We start from the raw sequence: 22667 nt of genomic DNA, 5'->3' as shown, positions 1-22667 counted from the left end.
TTAAACATCCGAAAGATGTGTTGTTCGGACATTTAACATATCCAGTGGATATCTGCTACGATTCATCCAACATTGAAAGTATCTACTGTGCAGTGCAAAATGGTTTCCCAGAAAACGTACCACTAACACAATCTGGTTGATGCAGCTGGACATTCAGGACCATTGTAGGATGTTCAGCCTGATCCTGTGGATGTACCATGTACATACCTCAGAAATATTACCTTTCCTGGTATAGGGACCAGCCCTATGCCAGGAGGGCAAGGAAGTGCCTAAGCAGCCTTCATTTTATGCTAGCATATAGCGTGTAAACTGTCCTACAGAAAAATTTAAACGGATAAGAGTCGAATTCTTTACAAAACAAGAGCTCAGAGGGCAGATTTGCTGTATGGCCCGTGCATGCTCTCAATGTATACCCAAATGGCGCATTACAGATGTATAATGTAGCAATCAGGCCCGCAGCAGACATTCTTTATATTGAAGTTTTTTTTTCACCATCAAGCTCAGAAGCTTTACCACAGGATCAGTACAGACGACACTGACAAGGAAGGCGACACTACTGATGCTGACTCGTTTTAGTGAGGTGGACCTCGCCACATGCGAGAGAACTGAAATACGGGACACAAACATTGTCATAAGCTATGACGAACGGCCCTGAGGAATTGACTACTGAAGTCTAAGGCTTCAGTAGTCATAAGCTCTAGTGACGAGGACACCAGAATTTTATGAGAGCTGTAGCACCGACTGCATGGCAAAAGATGCCGCTGCAGTCTTGCAGCGTAACTCTGAACGTGAGTAGCGCACTAAATTCCTGCCCAGCCTGTCAGGCATGCAGATCCGTTCTGTAGAAAAAGTTGCAGTGCCAAACAAATCACCATTAACTCTTTATTGTTACTGTTAAGACAGACGAGCAGTGCTTGATGCTTTTAAAATAAAGTATAATTTTTGAACAATGCTGCATAGACAGCATGAGGTTTTCAAAATAAAGTATACTTACTGAACAATGCAGGATACTTTGCTTAAAAAAAATGTCTGATAAACATAATAAAAGGCTCAGCACATTCAAGGCCCACTTAAGGCAGTTCACATCTCTATCTCCTGTGGTGCAGAATGTTCCTGAAAAGCAACGAAAAAATGTTACGTTAAAGATATGTGAGCAGTGGTTTACCATTCTATGAAACAAAACTAATAAAACAGTGAAGTTCAAAGTGAAGTGACTCAAATATGCAAGAATTGGAACTGATGTAAATAAATCACAAGTATTTTATGCCTTGTTTTTAAAGCACATTCATGCTGGATGTGTGTACTGTATTGCCAACTTTTGTTTGTTAGATTTACATCAAATATCAGTGTTCTTAAAATTCGTTGTCTATGCATTCTCTTTAATCCATAATAAGGTACTATTACATAATGAAATTTTTCCTCTTAGAGAAACACTCCAAACAAAATTTTTTTATTTAAAATTATTCAATACTGTTCACACCTGTAGTATTTGCTCTCAAATTAAACCAAAAAAGGTGTATTTAAAGCATTCAAATACTCTCATATAGAAATTATGCTTTGAAGAAATTGCACACCATACTTACTGTTCTAGAAAAGTTTGATTTTTGTGCTAACATCAGCTTAATAAGACCAGCTTACCATTTGAGATGACTGATGTCAGGCAGGTGCGTGGCGAAGTTAATCCGTGACCATGGTTTCTACCTTGAAGTCTTCACATTTATGGCAGCTCTGCACTGCATCTGATAAAAGAAAGCAACAGAAGTATGACACCAACAATTCCATAAATCTGGTTCCATGTGAAGCGATCTGCACTACTGTTCCAGAGATTACCTACTTATGATGCACTCAGCAAGGTGAAGGTTCCTGAATGTCAACTTTCTCTTGCGTCCTTCCCACAAAAATTTTCGCCCCAACTGGTCAGTCAGCAACCGCTTCGTGATCTGTCTCGTACAGGAAGCATAACCAGATCCACAGACTTTGCTGAGCTGTCGAACATAAAAAAACATCCACATAGCAACTGTTTAGTGCAATCATAACTATTGATTGTATGTTTCTGTTTATTTTTAGTCAACCTTGGCAGGTGTTTATCGGCATCAATTTCTTCATTAAATGTGCTGCAAAAATATTCCAAAAGCCGGGAATCATAATGATAAAAAAACTGCACCGACTTACTCAAGAAGATTAACAATTTAATCAAACGTTTCGTCTCCCATGTGGGAAACATCGTCGGTGAAACCTTGAAGCAGGAATGAGCGAAAGAAACTTCAACAGTCCTATTTAAGCAAGTCCGCATACACATTGAGGAGGGGGCCGCAGCTGGAGTTACAAGCTGATGAGTCATTTCGGATGAACCATGATTCTACGAACCTGCTTGGACCCCACCTTTGTTCAAGCGCCAGAGTGGACGCATTCTCAAAAGTCGAAACTGTGTCCCGTATTCCAACAATGGTCTACGAGTTCCGTCTTCGCTCTTGTCGCATGCGTGGCCTTTGCCATGTCCCTTTTGTGACTTTCATTTAGCTTTAAACGGCATTGAATCATCAATCCAATTCACACATGAAGTTGAACAGAACGGTGCAAAGCCTTTTCTGTATGTTAATGTGTTCCGAAATAGTACCGGTCGCTTATATACAACAGTGTACCGCAAAGCTGTGATACAGGCAACCTCTTAAGCTTTAACTCGCATCATTCTGTCGAACATAAAAGGGCTGTCGTAAAAAACCTACTACACCGGTCCGAACGCATTTCTTCTAATCCTCAATTGCACGCTTCTGAGAAAAAAGTCAAATTTGGGGGATTTACGTGCTAAACCAACGACGGGCATCTGGCACGCCCCAGCGGAGGACTGAGGATTAATTTGGACTACCTGGGGATCTTTTGACGTGCAACTGAAAGCTCGGTTACACGGCGCCTGCTCCGCAATAAGCCTCTGCCACATGGGGATCCGTAGGCCAGCGCTCTCGCCTCGGAGCCACCGAGGCGGCTTGCGCGCTTCTGAGGATGCTGTTATTGTTGACCTGCTGATGAAGCGGAATTATCCGAAACGTTTTATTGATAACACGCACAAACAGATGGGACAAAGAAGTCAGGATAATGGACAACTTAGGACAGGGCAGGCAACAATACCCTATTTGAGAGGTGCTTTTGAGTCCATTCGCAGGGCCCTCGCCCCTTTGAATATCCCTCAGCTTTCAAACCCCACCATAAACTATGTGACTTCATTTCTAAACCTAAAGATTACACCCCCCCAGAGTCCCAGTGCGGTGTTGTGTATAAAGTGAACTGTCTAGACTGTGACACATCCTACATTGGGGAGACAGGCTGGAAGCGCTGCACTCGCCTAAACAAACACAGCGAAGACGGAACTCGTAGACCATTGTTGGAATACGGGTCACAGTTTCGACTTTGAGAATGCGTCCACTCTGGCGTGTGAACAAAGGTGGGGTCCACGAAGGTTGGTGGAATCATGGTTATTCTGAAGTGACTCATCAGCTTGCAACTCCAACCGCGGCCCCCTCCCCCAATGTTTATGCGGACTTGCTTAAATAAGATTGTTGAAGTTTTTTCGCTCATTCCTGCTTGAAGGTTTCACTGATGATGTTCCCCGCATGGGAGACGAAACGCTTGATTAAACTGTTAATCTTGTTGAGTAAAGTCGGCGCAGTTTTTTTTATCATTAAATTTGCTACTAATATTTATACCTGCTCTTACTGAGGCACTTCCGACAATTAAACTGAGGAATTTTGACGTCTTTATCTCAATATGGCGATTGGATTAAAGATTATACCACTGGGCACGGGCTTGGGCTTACCCGAAAGCCCAGGCCTGGGATAGGCTCGGACTTTTGACTGTGGGCCCGGGCCGGGCTCGGGCCAGCACGTTGATTGGCCTGGTTCGGGCCAGCATGTTGATTGGCCTGGTTTGGGCCAGCTGTAATTGACCATGATGCTGACAGAGGCCATCGTAGAAATCGGCGTCTCGGTTATCTCAGCAACATCAACTCCAGAACCACTAGACAAGTACCCATGAACGTAGGCCCACCTTAAGACAGTGGACGGCAGCGTCGTTAATCATGAGGTGAGCTTCGGGTTAATCCCAGTGGCGTGATGTTTTTGCTTGTGGTGATAAATAGCGGCAAACCAAAAATAAACCGACATTGAAGCGCTCTGTCAGGAATTAAAAATGGGGGACTCAAAAGCATTAACGCTAAACAATCTCAACCCAATTGATCATGAGAAACACTTATCTCTCTCAAATAATAGCTGGGAAGCGTTAACATAACGGCAATGATGTAGTGGGGAAGCTTACAGGCCTAGTAAACAATTATACACATACTGGGGAATGCCTGGCACATATTCAGGTATGAATACATGCTCAGATCTACAAAATATTTTAGGAGAAGATACCAACTGCAAATTAGTAGTCTTTCTTAGAAAACACATTGACGTATCTTAATCACAGTGCTAAAACCCATAAAAACACTTGATTACAATTATTTTAATAAAAAAAAGTTCTGAATATGTACATGACACCAGCAGTCATAACTTTGATTTAGTTCATCGCAAGCTATATTTCTCTGGCAGCAAACGAAGACAATTCTTTCAACTGTGCAGTGAACCAGAATTAATACAATACGACAAAGTTTCCATATACCACTTTAAAATAACCACAAACAACGCTTTTCAGATCAGTATGTTTTGCTATAAAAGGCTTATTATAAAGCCATAGTCCTTACAGTATATTATAAAGCTTTTAGTCTTGCTGCATCCAGTTGTGGCTTTGCTTAGCCTTTGTGCGGTTTGAAGGTCTGCCGGTTACAATTCGCCAAGGAGGCCATCTGTGGCGGAGATAATTACCAAACCTTACCGGATGAACATTGATTCCCTCTTCCATTTGAGAACTTTCGTGTGTGAAGTCTTGTTGAGCCACATGCCATTGCCAATGCACACATAGAAGACATAAACTTCAGTTCATCTTTGAAGCAGCACTATGTACAGGAAATTTGCCAGCGCAATATTCGTGACTCCAGCGAAATCGACGCCGCGTAGCGGCAGCGCCGAGAAGCTCAGGAGAGGAGGTTGTCCCGACTCTGTCGTCTGCTATCGCTGCTTGGTTCTCGTAGGCAGCATAGAAACAAACATTGTTTCCAGTAATTATTTTAATGATTCCACCCGGTCCTTCCTACGCACTGAGTAGACGAACGTTTCTAGGGTCGAAAAATCGCTTTGCATTCAAATGTAACACCGATTTTATGCTGCAGTGCAGGAATTTGTGATGGTCCGCATACTGAACAATGAAAACGACCTTCTTTCGTCCCAATTTTGCCTGAGCAGCGCGCCATCTATAGTTCGCTGGAGTCGCGAATAACCTGGACTGGGATTGAAAACAGGGGTCCTATTTGTCAACGGCATGCCTCAAAATTAATTTTGTTGATGAAAAAAAAATTGTAGCAATATTTACGCGGCAAAACGCAATTTGAGTTTGGCACAAAACCGAACCGGTGTAACTAGCAGGTATCCTTCTTACCTCATTACTGTCGGAGTTAACAATTTGAATGATTCGACGTGATCCCTCACCCTCCTCCTCTTCTTCATCTCCTCTCTCTACCCCAACGAACAAACAAACAAACATGCACGCACGCATGCACACAGATACCTCTTCTCCAAATAGACACAGACTGCGCCACGCCTTGACAGATATAATTCATTCTAACCTTAAGCCTATCAGCACAGAAAAAATGTTAAAACACATTAACGAGAAAAGAGTCAAAGTACAGGCTAGCTGGTGGAAGTCAACCATTTCGTCGTTTACCCTGAGACTGGGGGGTTTTTGAAGAGCAGAAGTAACAGAAAAAACAGACAGGTCTTGAGACCTGTATGTTTTTTCTGTTACTTCTGCTCTTCAAAAACCCCCCAGTCTCAGAGTAAACGATGAAATGGTTTAAACACATAACCTTTACCTAGTTTCTGGGCATATGAAAACAAACACACGGCACCCCTATCAATGAAATTCCTTGTATTTGTGACGGCATAACTAAAGAAAATCTCAAATTTAAAATACGTCTTAAGAAATTGCTTCGCAAGCGCGAAAATGAAATTACAATCACCTGTCTCACACAAGCTTCGTCCAGCCCTCCCGGGCAGTCACACATCTCGTCGGAGGTACTAGCACCCGCTTACTGTCACTGGGTTTCCGCGTCACTCTGCGATCCTGAAACAACCGGCGCCGAGAGTTACTCCCACATATTGTGCTTAAAGAAGGAGATGGTCACTAGACTGGGCACAACGCGTGTGGAGACTAGAACTTACCAAACAACTTTAGGATCCGCGCCTTGAAGAAGTCCGATTCCGTTTCGTCACAAGGCTTGACGGGCAGAAATTTGAGATGATATGTGGCTCATGGTCGTCCTCAAGACGTACGCTTGCATAATCGTTCGTAAAATTCCGGCCGCTCAACTGGTCTCGACTCTGCAACGTGCTTCAAGCGGTTAGACTTCCCGCGAACGTTGCTTCGACAGCGTCGGTTCTTCTTCCACGCTTCCTTGTCCTCCGGCCGGACCGTTCGGTTTATCACGTCGGGCCACTTCCTGACGCAGGGGATGTATCACGTGACTATAATACTTCGTATTTTAACTCTTGTTTTTGTTTGCTGAAGTAAACAAATACTTATAAAATTTACTTATTGACCTTAATTTAGCAAAAAATTTGCATAAATTGCACTTTGAAAACTTATTTTGGTTTTATATGTCATGCGGGCTATGCATGCGGGTGACCCCACTGTTCACTCTATTGACTCCAGCTCACTTTATATTGTCACGTGGTGTAACCCGCAAGCCCGCAAGTGTGACTGATGCACTTAAGAAAATAATAAACGTTTCTAAAAATTATAGTATTACTTAACTGTCAAATGCAAATACTGAATATATATTAAACTTATAACGGAGTAATTTTTATTTGTCATTTTAATTAGAAAATTGCATTTGCTGCGGGACGACGTCGGTGCGAATTTTAAAATTTGGATTTGAGACACGTAGGGTGTCGCGCTGTGCGACCATGAACCCAAACAAAAAATATACTTGGAGCCGCTAAGTATACCCAGCTTGCCAAGGACAACAGTCCTGAGACGAAGTTGTGTCCTGAAAAATGCTACAACAGGCCAGGGACCAGAACCGACGTCGCCGACAGCAGTTTCTGTAAGCCATGTTGAATATACCTGAGACTGGGGTAGAAAAACATAAAAGTCGAAGAAACAGAACGGGACAGGACGACGTCTCAAACTCAGCTACCAGGTTTATTCAGTCCTCCTCCTTATATAGTCCACAAACAGCCCACCACCAACACAAAGGGGCAACTCTAACCAGTTCAACCGCCCTGGTAGCTGAGTTTGAGACCTGGTAGCTGAGTTTGAGACGTCGTCCTGTCCCGTTCTGTTTCTTCGACTTTTATGTTTTTCTACCCCAGTCTCAGGTATATTCAACATGGTTAACATCCACCAGCTCGCCTGCACCCTTACTATTGTATCTCTGTAAGCTCGGTTGTCTCGGAACACGGTGAGACAAAAACTCCCCGTGAACTAAGTAGTACCAATGAAACCAGAAGCGGTCACAGTACTGGGCCAGTTAGTGAAGACACAAGTGATAAAATTGTGAAAGTGACGGGAGATTTGAAGACCGATTTCCTGTCCAAGTTTCCGAAAAGGCTACTGCCAAAGACGAATGTAACGAGTCTGACGTACCCTGTTTCGGCTAGCCTTCATTTTAATTGGACGCAAAATGAAGGGCTTCTGAATCTCGAAAACTTCATTGCTGGAGTGTACACTCTTCCCGGCATCAAGGAAAACTACAACATTGGGAAGCCAGAAGCCAAACTAAAGGCCCAAACTGCCAACAAGCGCGTAAAATGCCTTTCAAAAAGGAACTTCCTTGCTCAACTACAAAGTGGAAAGCGCTTCCTGACACTTACTGTGCGTGAAACAAGGGGCAATCATCATTTCGGGAAGGTCATCCTTATTTCGTGTGTGTGTGTGTGTGCGCGCATTTTATGTGCTTTTTTTAATGACTTCTATGGTGTTAATAATTATTGGATGTTATTCGGCACTACCGGCTTTTCTTTTCTGTTAATAAAAAGATAGAATGTGCACGTGATCTGCCGCCCCAGAACGAGCGCGTAGCCTCTGCTAGGGCTCAAACAGGATACGTTCACATGGCAAAATGGAAGCCTGAAGTATCGCACTTTTTCGCCAACTCCGCCAAAGTTTTAAAGTCCCGACGTCGGAAGTCTGAGAGCTTTGGACCAATCGTGAAAGATGATAATAGGATTTTTGAGTCAGTGTTATTCTGTTTTTGACCCGGTTTTACTCTGATTTGCTCGGTTCTGGAGCGAAATTTATACAAAAACGAGAACGTTCCACTCCGAAACCAGGTAAAACTGAATAAAACAGAGCAAAGTCTAATGTGAATACATAATCCAGTTGGTGCAATCGTTTACGCTATTACTGTTACTGAAACATCCTGGAAAACAAAAGGACAGAATGCACCGCTAAAACTGCAGAGTTCCGATGATACCTGAATTTCGTGGCTTGCCTATATATAATTATTCATGAATCTTGTGCATACTATGTGCACACACAATGTTCCCGTTTTCCATAGTCTTTTCTTTATGTTTTACTGGCAGCCGCATGTTTTATAATACGAAGGAGGACAGTACGTAATCAGGAAATTCTAAAACACGTGACAAAAAAGAGTTTATATTCACTTTATTAACTGAATGTTTTATTTAATTAGTGTCTACATGGCCCAACCCAAGTTATATAGCTAAAAAAAAATGTTTATTTGACAGAGAGGAACCCATCGGGCACGCACGTATCTGCACGGGGGGGGGGGGGGGGGGGGGGAACATGGGCCCCCCCCCCCTCCTCCCAAACCTTTCATTTGGTGGGGCCTCCTTTCCCCCCTCCCCCTCATACAGTATTTTGTCATGGGCGAATCAAAATCCTGGCTGCGTGCCTGTCATCGGGTATATTTGCGGCAAAAATTATTTTCCTGTGCTCAAAACATAAAAGTTTAGTATATAACAACTCTAATTTCTCCACTAAGCATACTGTTTAACCTGATAGATGCCCACTTAATAGATTTTATGTTCTGTATTCCCAGTCGACCATTAAAAGTTCTCGATCCGAAATGCATTCCATTTCACCAATGAAGCTTTCAGTTTAACCAGTACAACTTGTTATTGATCCTATTGAAAGACCAATAGGCACTTGTATTCCGGACCAGAAAACATTCGTGTTGTTCCCATAGAAGTTTCTACTTGTCCCATAGAAGTTCCTGCTTGTCCCACAGAAGTTCCTAATGGTACAAGAGAAGTCTGTATTGGTACGATATAACTTGTTATCGGCCCAGTAGAAATGCCCATCGGTACGATGAAATCCTACTGATCGCATAAAAATCTCTATCGGTCCCATAGAAAATTTTTGCAAGGGTGTGCTAATTTGGCGATTGAGCATTGTCACTGCCATACTGCACCGAGTTCACTTCTCTGCAGTGCATGGCTCTTGGCTATCTCCCGTACAATGTCTCTGCCACGTAGCGCTACTGGCTGCAATGAACGGCAATGAGCAAACTGAGTGTCGTGCACATTGAAACAATTGGCATCATGGCGCTTGCCCCCTAAAGTTGACTTTCCCTCAACCTATTCTTGTGCCTTCCCCCGTGCTGCGGCTTCTCTGCAGCATTTCCAATTGCACCAATGTGCAAAACATCGGATTTTCTCATTGGCGCCAATCGCACATTCATGCTCATAGGTTTTGGCTATGCATTTCAATTGGAAAAGGCCTGCCATTTCCAGCAGGGTTAAGCCGTACCCTTTCAGTGGTTCACGCATAATACCATGCTCAAACGGATCAAGCTTCTGCTCGGACAGCATCATCAGTTTTCTTCAGTGTAAACGGTTATAAGGATTGAAAGATCGCAACCAGCTGCTTTGTGGACAGCTGGTTGCGGAAATTTACGCCGTCTGTAACTATCTCTACGGAAGTCGAGCTGCTTGAAGACATCGCAACTATAAACTACAGGTTGCAGTTGCCAACGTTTGTAGATAAACGTTGGCAGCGACTGCATTCTCGCATTCCCACGCATCGCTCGGAACAGAAAGGCGCTAGTTTCGGTTTGAAGTCGGTACCTTTTCTTCCACATAGATGGCGGCGCATCAGCCTTCTGCACTCGGTGCATTTGGCGAGTTCGTTTGAGTCCAGTTTTCCGTGCAACACTCTGTGAGTGCGATGCATTCTGGGAGAGAACTCGAACGGTGCCAGTGCGTGTGAAACGAACTCGCTATTAGTCGTTCCGTGCAGCCTCATTTGTCTTGCACTGCGGGTGCAGCCAATGTGCAGCCAGTTATGGGCACGCTGCTTTACTTTTAAAATGTTACACTACGAGTTACATTTACGGTTACTCAGGAGAAAAGAATAACCCTGTCACAGTTACAAAATTGAAAGTGTAACTTGTTACAGTTACTTCGCAAAAGTAACGCCGTTATTTCATTGTTACTTTACAAAAAGATATAAGAAAACATTCAAAATCAACCTTCTTTAATATGCCTTTAAATTAGCATTGATTTTTCATTAGACGTTTTGTTGTTCACGGTAGTGAATCTGATGTTTTTAGAAACTACTATTTTCTCACTGATCAATATATTAACATGTTTGGTTCTTCCCATTTCAATTTTTACCATGAATAGCTCTCTGAACAGGATCATAATTTTAAACAGTACTCGAGTAAATCCACTATATGATAAAGCATTTATAGTATATTTGGCAAAATTACAGGCGACTTTAGTGAAGTCAATAATAATATAAGTTGTACATCGCAATCAGCTTTGTAGACGTCTTCTTTATGCCACACCAATCCACTCGTTGTTCAAATTGTTTTGAACTGTGTATGTACAACCTCCCATGAAACGCGAAGCTTCTCTTAAAATGGCTCGAGGTACACCTAACACTTTTTATGAGTTGTGAATGCGAAAGTATGCATGTCATTCTTCCGCTCCCTTATTTCATCTGTGGCGTATTTGCATCGACGGCAGAGTGCACGCACTCCTCGCCGCTCTGACCTTGGATGCTTCGTGTTACTCGCACGCTGACGGCACAGACACGTAGCGCCATGGAATGGCGGTCGTGTTAACAGAACCTCGGTTCGGCACATCACGAACCGAGGCTCTGTTAACATATTTAATATCCTGTGCTGTTTATACACCTGCTAATTGTATTGCAGCAACTAAGCTCAAATAATTTTAACTCCAAGTAAAACTGTAAAACCCTACATTTTTGCGGCCCCTATTTTTCACGATTCGTTCACAGAGGACATAATCGCGGCTACTAAATTTCGCGAATTGCAGACGCCCGCATTGAAGCTCTTAAAGGGGCCCTGCAAGGACTTTTTTACTGGTTTTAATTTGCACCGAACCTGGGCGCACTGCACGTAGTAACTGAATTAAACTTTTCTTTTCTCGAATTTTGCTTTATTTTAAAAATTATAGGCAAATTAAAATGACAAAAACACGCAAAAAATAACCTCCTTCACGACGTCCTTGGTTGCTTGTGTGGCCGTGAACTAGAGGAGTGGTAGTGAGCTCAGCGAGCGCTCACGGCTGCCGCACTCCGTGTCTACGGCTCGAGAGGGCGCCACTAAAGCATGTTTGGGATAGGCTGTATGAAGCAGGCAGCCAGGGCGGCTCGCATTGCATTTGATGCGCGATTAAAGGGACACTGACACCCCCCAAAATTTATTTTTAATTTTTTGCCAGGCGCTTCATTATGGTGTCGGAGGACTACCCAATTAATATTTTGCAACAGAGTACCGTATTTTTTTAATAAAGCCAAAAGACGCAACTGCTCGAAACCGACACCGAAACCTGACGGAGGTCGGAGAAGTGGAGAGAAGAGAGTGGAGTGGCGGAAGTCACGTGGCTGCACCCGACCGTGTGTTTTTTTTTTTTCTTTTTTTTTTTCTCCTTCCCGGTAGCAGACGACATGCGGCGTATGGGAACTGCTCGCCGTGGGATTCTTTTGCAGTTATGTTTGTTCCGCTCGTTGTTCTGTACTCCAAGATGAGTTGTTTTGTACATTGAGGAGTTGGAGATGAGTAGTGAGTGCCCGTGGTGAATTTTGATCGGCTCCGAAAAGAATACACCCAAGATGTTGCGTGAAGAGCTGGCTCACATGTCCCGCGTCCGAAACGGAAGTGGCATTGTGCGACAGAGTTTCCGAAAGATCAACGGGATCGGGACCAATGGCTGGCTGCAATTCCTGTAGACCATTTACGGGCACCTCGGGAAGCGGACGGTACCTGATTTATATGCTCCTTGCATTTTGTGGAAAGTGATTACATTGAGTTCGCAGGTGTCAAAAAGGAAATCCCATACCATTTAATTCAGCGACGTGTCGTCCACAAAATTTGTTTCTTATTTTTTGTTTTTGTTTCTTCAGTAATAATTGTAAAAAAAAAAAAAGAAATGTAGACATCAAAAGTATTTAGAAAAAAAAAAAAAAAAAAGGGTTTCATGGGGGATCGAACCAGGCTCTACCGCGTGTGAAGGGGACGTCTTTCCCACTGAGCTACTGGGCATATCGAAAGTGGGGTATCTCTTTCCTTAGTAATAATTTAGCCGATAAACTGTAAGTTGAAAGGTTTGCTGCCGATTTTCCTCTAGCAAAAGCACTCCCGGGTCGAAGTCGGGATGCACCACGCATTGGCGACATTCTCACCTAGTAAAGAAATCGTACGCGTGCATATTCCACTCGAAGTAGACACGTCGCGCTTGACGTTTGCGCGAGCGATGTCTTCAGCCACGAGAAGGGAGCGACGGCTCGGCGACGTCTTCGTGCAAATCGGCTTGGTGGTCGGGCGTGTCGTACGGGATGAATACCAATTCTTTTGACCAGTCCCAAATTTCTCTTTTAAAGGCAGACAAAATTCGCCGGTACCGCGAACGACAGTTCTGAAATAGAGGTCCCACGCCCGTCGTCCGCTGCCATCGCCGTCCCCGCGAGTCCCACGATACGCGAAACGACGCACGCACAGAATGCTTCCGGTTCTCTGTGGAACTTTTTTTTCAATCAACGTATTTGCAGCTTTTTAGAAGCCACAAAAAATGGGTTTTATATTTTTTTTATATTTTTAATATTGAGTGTGTGCCTTCAGTGACCTACGACTTTGATTAAATTTGGTGGTCGCATCGATACCTTAGAAAACGGCCCGTGACCGCGGAAAAGAGAGTGAGCGAGACTCGAACCGGCCAGTTCTTGATCGGCAGTTTTCGGGCGGAAAGAAACCGAATTTCGAGCCGCAAATTCTGTTCTGGGTAGTTGAGCTCTCATATGTCACGTACAACTAAAAACCTCGGCGAGCATAAATACCCTGTCAGTGTCCCTTTAAACACTAATTCGGCATGACACTTCATTGGCCACAAACGACAGCAAACACGGTGTAAAGATTAGTTCAGAACAGGAGCCACTTTGTGCTGCCATACCGCCCAACGGCCAAACCGCAAGCGCCGAAGGCTTTCGGAGCGCTCGGAACCGGTCGGATCCTCGAGCCTGTAACGACCGCAGCGCCGCCGCGTACCTCCGGGACCTTTCTAAGCTCGCCGCTCATCAGTGCCTGATCCCACTGCACCTTTCTAGTATGCGCCGCCTTTTCCACCACTTGGTGGCGGGTATGTCGACGGGTCATTTCTTGTTTCCATACTTTATAAACTGCATTTGTTTCTTTTCTGATCTAAAATACTGAACAAAAACTACTTTTATAAATAATTGAAACGGCTTGCACCCCTTGTATTTTGTATTTCGACTAAAAAAAACTTTTTAGCGGCTCTGACCAGGAGTAAGCCCAGGACCAAAGACCTCACGTACCGCGCGCTTTCGCCACTGCGGGTCGCCCTCGTAGGTGGAGGAGGTTTCCGCGTCGTCCGGTTAAAATATGACGCACTGATATTTAGTTACTCCCTCCGTGCCCCCTGGCTTGCCCGAACCCCAAGAGACGTGGAAACCGCAAAAAAGGACTGACACCCCCCAAAAATTTTTTTTATTTTTTGCCAGGCGCTTTATTATGGTGTCGGAGGACTACCCAATTAATATTTTGCAACAGCGTAGAGTATTTTTTTAATAAAGCCAAAAGACGCAACTGCTCGAAACCGAAACCGAAACCCGACGGAGGTCGGAGAAGTGGAGAGGAGAGTGAGTGGCGGAAGTCACGTGGCTACACCCGACCGTGTGTTTTTGTTTTTTTTCTCCTCTCCATAGCAGACGACACGGCATGCGGCGTGCGGGAACTGCTCGCCGTGCGATTCTTTTGCAGTTATGTTTGTTCCGCTCGTTGTTCTATACTCCAAGATGAGTTGTTTTGTACATTGAGGAGTTGGAGATGAGTAGTGAGTGCCCGTGGTGAATTTCCATGATCGGCTCCGAAAAGAATACACCCAAGATGTTGCGTGACGAGCTGGCTCACATGTCCTGCATCCGAAAAAAAGTGGCATTGTGCGACAGAGTTTCCGAAAGATCAACGGGATCGGGACCAATGGCTGGCTGCAATTCCTGTAGAACATATACGGGCGCCTCGGAAAGCGGACGCTACCTGATTTATATGCTCCTTGCATTTTGTGGAAAGTGATTACATTGAGTTCGCAGGTGTCAAAACGGAAATCCGATACCATTTAATTCAGCGAAGTATCGTTCACAACATTTGTTCGTTATTTTTTTTTTTTTTTGTTTCTTCAGTGATGATTGGTAAAAAAAAGAAAAAGGATATGTAAACATCAGAAAATGTTTGAAAAAATAAAAAATACTTCACGGGGGATCGAACCCAGTCCTACCGCGTGTGAACCGGACGTCTTTCCCACTGAGTACTCGTTTGTGGTGGATCTCTTTCCTTAGTAATAATTCAGCCGGTAAACTGTAAGTTGGAAAGTTTGCTGTCGATTTTTCTCTAGCAAAAGCACTTCCGGGTCGAAGTCGGGAAGCACCACGCTTTGGGGACATTCGCACCTAGTAAAGAAATCGTACGCGTGCATATTTAACTCGAAGTAGACACGTCGTGCTTGACGTTTGCGCGAGCGATGTCTTCAGCCACGAGAAGGGAGCGACGGCTCGGCGACGTCTTCGTGCAAATCGGCTTGGTGGCCGGGCGTGTCGTACGGGATGAATACCAATTCTTTTCATCAGTCCCAAATTTTTTTTTTAACGGTAGACAGAATTCGCCGGTACCGCGAACGACAGTTCTGAAATAGAGGTCCCACGCCCGTCGTCCGCTGCCATCGCCGTCCCCGCGAGTCCCACGATACGCGAAACGACGCACGCACAGAATGCTCCCGGTTGTCTGTGGAACTTTTTTTTTTTTCAATCAACGTATTTGCAGCTTTTTAGAAGCCACAAAAAATGGGTTTCATATTTTTTTCTATTTTTAATATTGAGTGTGTGCCTTCAGTGACCAACGACTTTGATTAAATTTGGTGGTCGCATCGATGAAAACGGCTTGTGACCACGGAAAAGAGAGTGAGCGAGACTCGAACCGGCCAGTTCTTGATCGGCGGTTTTCGGGCGGAAAGAAACCGAATTTCGAGTCGCAAATTGTGTTCTGGGTAGTTGGGGTCTCATATGTCATGTACAACTAAAAACCTCGGCGAGCATAAATACCCTGCCAGTGTCCCTTTAAATATGATTGCGTCTACCTTTTTTGCGGTCCCCACGTCTCTTGGGGTTTGAGCTCCCCAGTGATACACGCGCCGTCCGAAACTAACGACATTTTTTTTCCCGGGCTATTGTGCTGGCTGCCGGCAAAATAGTCTCACTCAATTAAAAACCAGTAAAAAAAGTCCTTGCAGGGCCCCTTTAAGTTACTACGTTCAGTGCGCTCAGGTTCGGTGCAAATTAAAAACCAGAAAAAAAGTCCTTGCAGGGCTACCTCGTTGTTGCAGGGCCCTTTAAAATCCTGGATGATGTTGCCGACGCAAAATGGTCGCACGCTGACGCCGACCTAACTACAGTGTACTAGAATACTTGGGTAGTGTTGGGGACCGGAGGGGCTCGCCTGAAGCGCGTGGTATTGATCGCGACAGGTGTCGACACCGGCGCGTTATCCAGAAGGTGTGCGCATGCGCGGCTGCACGTGCGAAAATATGAACCTTTGGCGCCGCTTTGGTTTCCGGATAACTCGACTACAGCGCCGCCACGAACTGTCAATACACTTATTTCTGATACAGCTACGACCTGCCAGCGGTCGTACCGCGGCATCAATTACGCTGCGGCACGATCATTAGCAACATGATGCTTCAATGTATTGGACGGTACAAGCTACATTACCCTTCCTTTATATAAAAACAATTGCGACTTTAAAGAAGTGGATTGCAAGTTGTTTCAGCGTAGAATTAGCTGCGACTTTCGGTTTGTCGGTTGGTGAGCATTTGAAATGAAATGAACATTTCCTTGGTCGCAAAGGCCGAACATTAGATATTTGAAAGGGATATCTAAAACTAGGAGCAGTTTTTTTTCTTTTTTTTTTTCCTATCTTATTTTATAATGGAACGAAACGGCACATACTAAAGTCCGAGAGTGTTATAGTATGTTTTTAATACCCCAGGTTAACTTCTCTGTCTTCTTTTCTGCCAGTCTTCTTTTTCTTGACCTTATTCAGCTCGCTTCACTTGTCACTCATTCTTGTGTTCATTTATGCGACGAACCACCCAAGCGATGGTCACAAAGGGGTGAGAAGTTTTTATTTCTTCATGGCTGCCACGACCATCCGAGGAGCACCCGACGTTCACTTGTAAGAAATGGCTTATAAGCCGTGACAATTTTTGTCACGCGTTTGAACATTGAACTTAAGCCCAAAAACTGAGACAACGTGGGCTGAACAAGTAGTGCTTTATAAGATTCAAAGAAAACAAGCAACTATTTCACATCATTTTGAGCAGAAAATATGAGCACACATAGATCAGGCAAGGAAAAAGTTGTAATAGTTTACAGCACGGCATTGAAATAATGGTTACAATGTGCAGTGCATAATGGTTACAATGTGCAGTGCATACAAGAGACAGCGCATTATCCTCTTGAGGGTAAACCATCTGAAACCTACACGCTCATAACAATACATTTAACCGACAGCTGCTTTCTGACAACCAGGTAAGTCTTGCCTGAGCTGGGTATTCGAAGGGAAAGACCCATGGTTCCACAGGGGGCGTATCTGGTTCACGCAGACATACAGGGTGTTTTTGTTTTATTCCTTACAGAACTTTACATATTTTACAAAAAAGGATATGGCAGATATGTGGATGCTCTCTTTCGTTATATCTGTAGGGTTCGGTGGGCAATAAATGGGTGAATAACCGTTGCAATATTTAATAATTAACCAAAATCTGTTAGTTAACTTGTTTATTAATGGCTTAATTGGCCATGGTGCAATTGAAGTTTTAAAAGGAGTCATTATTAAAGGCAAACATAACTTCGACAATTCGCGAAAGGGCAACGAGTTTCGCAAAATTTATCGTAAAAGTTTGCCTTTCTTCGCTTGATTCAGAAACCGCATTATGAAAATAATACGTAGAATAGTGACTTAGTCGTCTCGATGTGTGGCGCCGGCGAGTCCACCGAAGACACGCTCTGTGTCATTCTTCTACGCATCAAACACCAGCTCGGAGCACGTGGAGCGAAAGCTCGCGCTGCAGAACCCAGGGATCCTGGGTTCGAGCCCCACCCCTGCCCGTTTCGATCTGGATGAGCATCGTACCGGCGTGCGGTCGTGTATCACTACTGCGTGATGCACGTTAAAGACCCCAGGCTAGCGGCTGTACCGCACTGGCTAAATTTCTCATCTACAGCTGGGAGACTCGTCGCCCTTGTGAGGCAGACCAAGTTCTAGGCTGTATAAACACACACACAACCCAATTTTTTTCTACGCATCAATATCAGCACAACCTCATTCGCGCTTTCAGCCCGCGGTTTTTTAATTAAGCGAAGAAAGGCAAAATTTTAGCGGTGAATATCTCGGGACAGAACGAGCGGGTTGGTAGAGATAATTAAGCTTGAGGAAGAAAACGGGAAGGGACGGACAAACACAACAAAAACGAACGCATTGTTGCTTTCGCTCAAAGCTTGTTGTTTGTTCGCAAACTTTCTAAATTGGGTTGGCCTATAATAATGGCTTCCTTTAAAGCTGCAATCGCAACATGGCCCATTAAACCGTTTATTAACCCTTTTCCTACCGCATAAAAAAAAAAAAAAAAAAGAAAGATTTGAAAATACCGATTTTTTTTTTTTTTTATGTTTCACCTTGTGTTGTACCGCAGGAAAGGCTACATGCACGAGCACATCTCGGCGGCACAAGCTCTCGTGCACCAAGGGCAGCTGCGGCAGCTGCCAACGCTATGAGCTCGAGCGCTCGAGCTGCTCGAGCTTCTAGCTTTCGCTGCTGGTACCGACACGTGCACCGCTCAAAGTGAAGAAGAAAAAAAAAAGAAAAAAAAAAGAGGGCTGCGCGATTTTTTTCGGATAACTCGACTACAGCGCCGCCACGAACTGTCAATACACGCGCCCTCACGACCTCCCGTTGCCGAGCCGCTCCGGTCCCAACACACTGCAACCAACAAGGGCAACCAAACGCAACCTCGCCAACCCCGCGCTGTACCTATTACCTAAGTGAACTAGAGTTCACTTTAGCTGTTCCCACACTGCCGCCATGCCGGCGCCGATAAATATCCGGCGCTGCGCCGCTGACGCTACCGACGCCGTCCAAAAACGACCACCATTGCCGCCACTGTCGCCGCCGTCGCTGAGTTGGCTAGTGTTGGCTAGGATAAGGATATGGCTTGGTGCCCTCTAAGTCTGTGCCGTCTGTGCGTCTGTGCTTCCGTCGTCTCGCTGTTCCGCCGTGGTTTCGGCAATTTCGGCCGTTTCGCCTAGTTCCGCCTAGAGTCAGTAGCTTCCGCCTCAGCTGTTGGTTCCGCTTTTGCTCTTCCCTGGTTCTGTTACTACCTTTTCGATCGTGATTTACGTGCTGAAGGCAGTGAATGCGAAAACAATTTGTGAGTTCGCCTCCCCCGCTTTGTTGCTCCGTGAACCGCACAATATGAGCAGTGGGGTGTGCATCGTCGAGCCTCTCGGAGCTGTAGGAGACCCCGAGCAGGTCCAACTCATGTCTGAGACAGCGTCCAGCGTGGACTCCGCAGCCTCGACAGATCCTGCACCAGAGTCTGAGCAGGCTCTAGGCAGCGAGTCCGAGAATGACGACGGTGACGCCAAAAAAGAGATAATATCCGAGGAAGAGAGGGCGTTCGAACGGGCTATGCAACTCCGCAAACGGCGAATGATTGAGCGGTCCCTTGCGGACGGCAGCACGGCGGGTCTCAAGATAGCAGCTGTGAACGAACGGGGCCTTTTGTGCGACGACTACCGGCGGCTCGTCTGGCCCAAGATCGGCGGTGTGAGCGTCTACGAGACGTCGCCGAGGCCGTCCATGGAGGAGATTACGCAGCACGCCTACTACTCTCAGGTAGTCCTGGACGTGAAGCGGTCGCTCAAGCGGTTCCCGCCCAGCATCGCCGAGAACCAGCGCATCGCGCTACAGGACAAGCTTGTGTTCATGATCATGCGGGTGCTGATGAAGAACCCGGAGCTGCACTACTACCAGGGCTACCACGACATCTGCGTCACTATCCTGCTCGTGTTAGGCGAAGAAGTAGGCTTCCTGCTCGTCGACAAACTGTCCTGCTCAAACCTACGCCGCTTCATGGACAAGACGATGGCGCGCACGGCGGACCTCTTGGAGCACATCTACCCGTTGTTGGCTCACGAGAACCCCGAGCTGTGTAAGTTCCTCGAGAGGGCGCAGGTGGGCATCATGTTCTGCCTCAGCTGGGTCATCACGTGGTTCGGGCACGTCCTCGCCGACTACGACACTGTGGTGCGCCTCTTCGACCTCTTCCTGTCCAGCCACTCGTGGATGCCCGTCTACCTTTCTGCAGCCATCGTTCTTCATGCCGAGAAAGAAATCCTCGCTTTGGAGTGCGACCTGGCGCCCGTCCACTGCTACCTCTCGCGTCTGGTCGAGGGGGACTTGCCCTTCGAGGCGCTCATCCTGCGAGCAAGGCTCCTCCTCGAACAGTACCCACCAACCCATCTTCAGGCCGAGCAGGCGCTTCGGAAGAAACGGCTGAACCTTTCACACCCTCCGCCACGGCGACCCCCGCAACACGGCCCCATGTGGCGCTTCGCTCGCTATGTCGGTGCTCTGGTGGCAGGAACTGGTGCTCGGAAGGGGGCATTGGCTCTGGCGGTTCTTTTCTTTGCCGTCTGGTTCCAGACTTATCGCAAGAACCCCAGCCTCGCGTGGTTTTGACTGGGTACATCCATATGTGGATGGTGAACGAATACGGAACTGTGCCACAATGTGACTCTTTACTGTACATAACTACCTGTCATGGTTGCTTAATGACTGATGGCATCTCGTTAGTCCAGAGCTGGTACTTTGTTAAAGCCTTCTTATAGTGCCAACCAGGGGCATCTGAAGTGTTCAAGAGATGAGGGGAGACAAGGAAAGGGAGGAGGAGGGGACTTTTTCTTCCCCTTTTAAATTGTTTTGTGGGTATGTCTGAAAGAATTGGGAGTGTGATCACACCCCCCCTCCTTGTCCCAGTGCTTCTGGAGCCAACTGAGCGCAACATACAGTTGATGATAGCACATCGTTACTACTCTTGCACTGGGAATTTGAACAATTATATGAAACCTGTTTCTATTTCTATAATTTATGTGTGTGATATGTAATACCTTTTCTCAGTGCTTGCTTTTCAGTTTTTCAAATCAAACTGATCTGCTCACTAGTGCTCTGTCCTAGTCTCATAAAATATGCCAAGTTAGAGCCAGTGACATACCAATGGTGGAAGGAACAATAATTTGTGCAGTTTAAGCATTTGAATCTTTTTCTTTAACCCTGGAGTGAAAGGTAACATTTTCCTCCACCCTATTGGTGTGGGAGGAAGGGTAAAGGTGCCTCGTTAAAAATGGTCAGCTACATCATGACATCTAGATAGCACTTGCCCTTGCTTTGCTGCATTAATAGTATTGAGCAGTGCTGGGCTTAAATTGTGATACTGCATTTTGTTTAAAATAAGTGCTGTTCATTGCATGAGACGAGTAATTAGACAAATATTAGGTCCACAGTATTTGTATTATAATGATTTCCCTTACAATTGTTTTAAAGCTGCTTCTTCGTTGCAACAATTCCTCGATGCATGTGTAATCAAGTTTGATTTAGAAATGCACCCTGAAACATAAACTATTCCAATGAACAAGTGAGTCTAGGATTTATTGCTTTCCATCATGGCCAAAGGGGGGATCGCTGGCCGAGTTGGCTAGCGCACACCAGCTTGAGCACGTGGAGCAAAAGCTTGCGCTGCAGAACCCAGGGATCTTGGGTTTGATCCCCACCCCTGCCCGTTTCGAACTGAATGAGCATTGTACCGGCTTGTGGTCGTGTATCACTACTGCGTGGTGCACAGTAAAGACCCCAGGGTGGCAGTCATACTGCACTGGCTGAATTTCTCATCCACAGCTGATACACCAGATGTCCATTGAGGCTGGCTACCATATTTGCTCACATAATGAGCGCCCACCTTTTCCCCGAAAAATTGACGCATATTCGGGGTCTAGTGTGGTGGGCGAAATTTGCACATCTATACATTTTGCATAAATGTCATTTTAGGTATCCATCTAACAGGGGCATTACTGTGGCATGTCTCCATTGACGAAGGTGCACACACGGCTGGTCATGGGTGCACTACAGCTCTATGAATAGAACCTTTTCAAAAGCTTGCGCGCGCGGCAAATAATGGGAGTCCTCGGTACGCCCCTCTCAACGTCTCTCCTCCCGCTACCACGTGGCATACGCGAGCAGGTGCCGGTTACCACGGCAACAACATTTGAGCAGCTGAGTCGGACAAGCGATGAGCCAACGGTTGCCCCTTTCTCATCCCTCTCCTTTGTACCGGCTCTGTAGTCTGCTGCACTAACGCTTTGTTGAACCTGGTCGAAACCTGCCACGGTTGTGGTGCAAAATAACTGGATTTGGTGACACTTCAATATGTGAAAGTAAGTTACGACGAATAACATGCAAATAAGTTAACCTGTTGCGATGCCTTTACGCTGCCACAGATACGGTACGCCGCCAACGACGTACGACTCAGCGGATGGGCGGGACGGCGGATGGCTGCAACGGCTGCTGGCAGTAGCTGCCGGGACGCGTGCGCAGTCGTAACGAGAAAGCGCATAATCTGTACCGAGGGTTCCCGAAATTCCCTGCCTTCGTGATGCTGCACGTCTTGCAACAGGTCTATTGCAGATTTATTTAAGGGTAGGGTGACCAGACGTCCCGTTTTAGCCAGGACAGTCCCATTTTTGAGGTCCGCTTCTGCCGTCCCGTCTTTTTGTCCCAATAAAGAATCGTGTCCCTTTTTTTTTCGGGACATAATTCTTTTTTTCTATATATGTGCGCAGACTTTTACAGCCGAGTCTTGCATGATAAAGTCCCGCTTAGAAAACTTCAGTCTTTGGCAAAATACGCCCACACCAACGAAGGACCCGAAGCAGGACCTTCCAAATGAGTGCATGCAACTGAACCGTGAGTG

At 45.7% G+C, this 22667-nt stretch overlaps 1 protein-coding gene and 1 long non-coding RNA gene across 2 annotated transcripts; one reads left to right on the top strand and one right to left on the bottom strand.

Moving 5' to 3' along the window:
* Window positions 1-716: 716 nt before the first annotated feature.
* LOC121836202 lies at window positions 717-6547 on the bottom strand. The gene is made up of 5 exons (XR_006077837.1): window positions 6309-6547; window positions 3812-6210; window positions 1835-1985; window positions 1639-1739; window positions 717-1113 (listed from the first exon to the last, which is right to left on the bottom strand). It is a non-coding gene; the product is annotated as an uncharacterized LOC121836202 (long non-coding RNA).
* A 12308-nt stretch (window positions 6548-18855) lies between these two features.
* LOC115332205 (TBC1 domain family member 20) lies at window positions 18856-21332 on the top strand. The gene has a single exon (XM_029994565.4). The coding sequence runs from the start codon at window positions 19115-19117 to the stop codon at window positions 20381-20383; it is 1269 nt and encodes a 422-aa protein (XP_029850425.2). The 5' UTR covers window positions 18856-19114; the 3' UTR covers window positions 20384-21332.
* The last annotated feature ends 1335 nt before the right edge of the window (window positions 21333-22667 follow it).

The sequence above is a fragment of the Ixodes scapularis genome, unplaced genomic scaffold, assembly GCF_016920785.2.
Source record: "Ixodes scapularis isolate PalLabHiFi unplaced genomic scaffold, ASM1692078v2 PGA_scaffold1__304_contigs__length_218370807, whole genome shotgun sequence".
Lineage (NCBI taxonomy): Eukaryota > Metazoa > Arthropoda > Arachnida > Ixodida > Ixodidae > Ixodes > Ixodes scapularis.
The sequence above is the reverse complement of the archived record's forward strand: the minus strand, read 5'-3'. Positions and strand labels throughout refer to the sequence as shown.

Excerpts from the sequence above, each read along its gene's own strand:
- LOC115332205 (XM_029994565.4), top strand. The coding sequence starts at position 19,115 with ATGAGCAGTGGGGTGTGCATCGTCGAGCCTCTCGGAGCTGTAGGAGAC.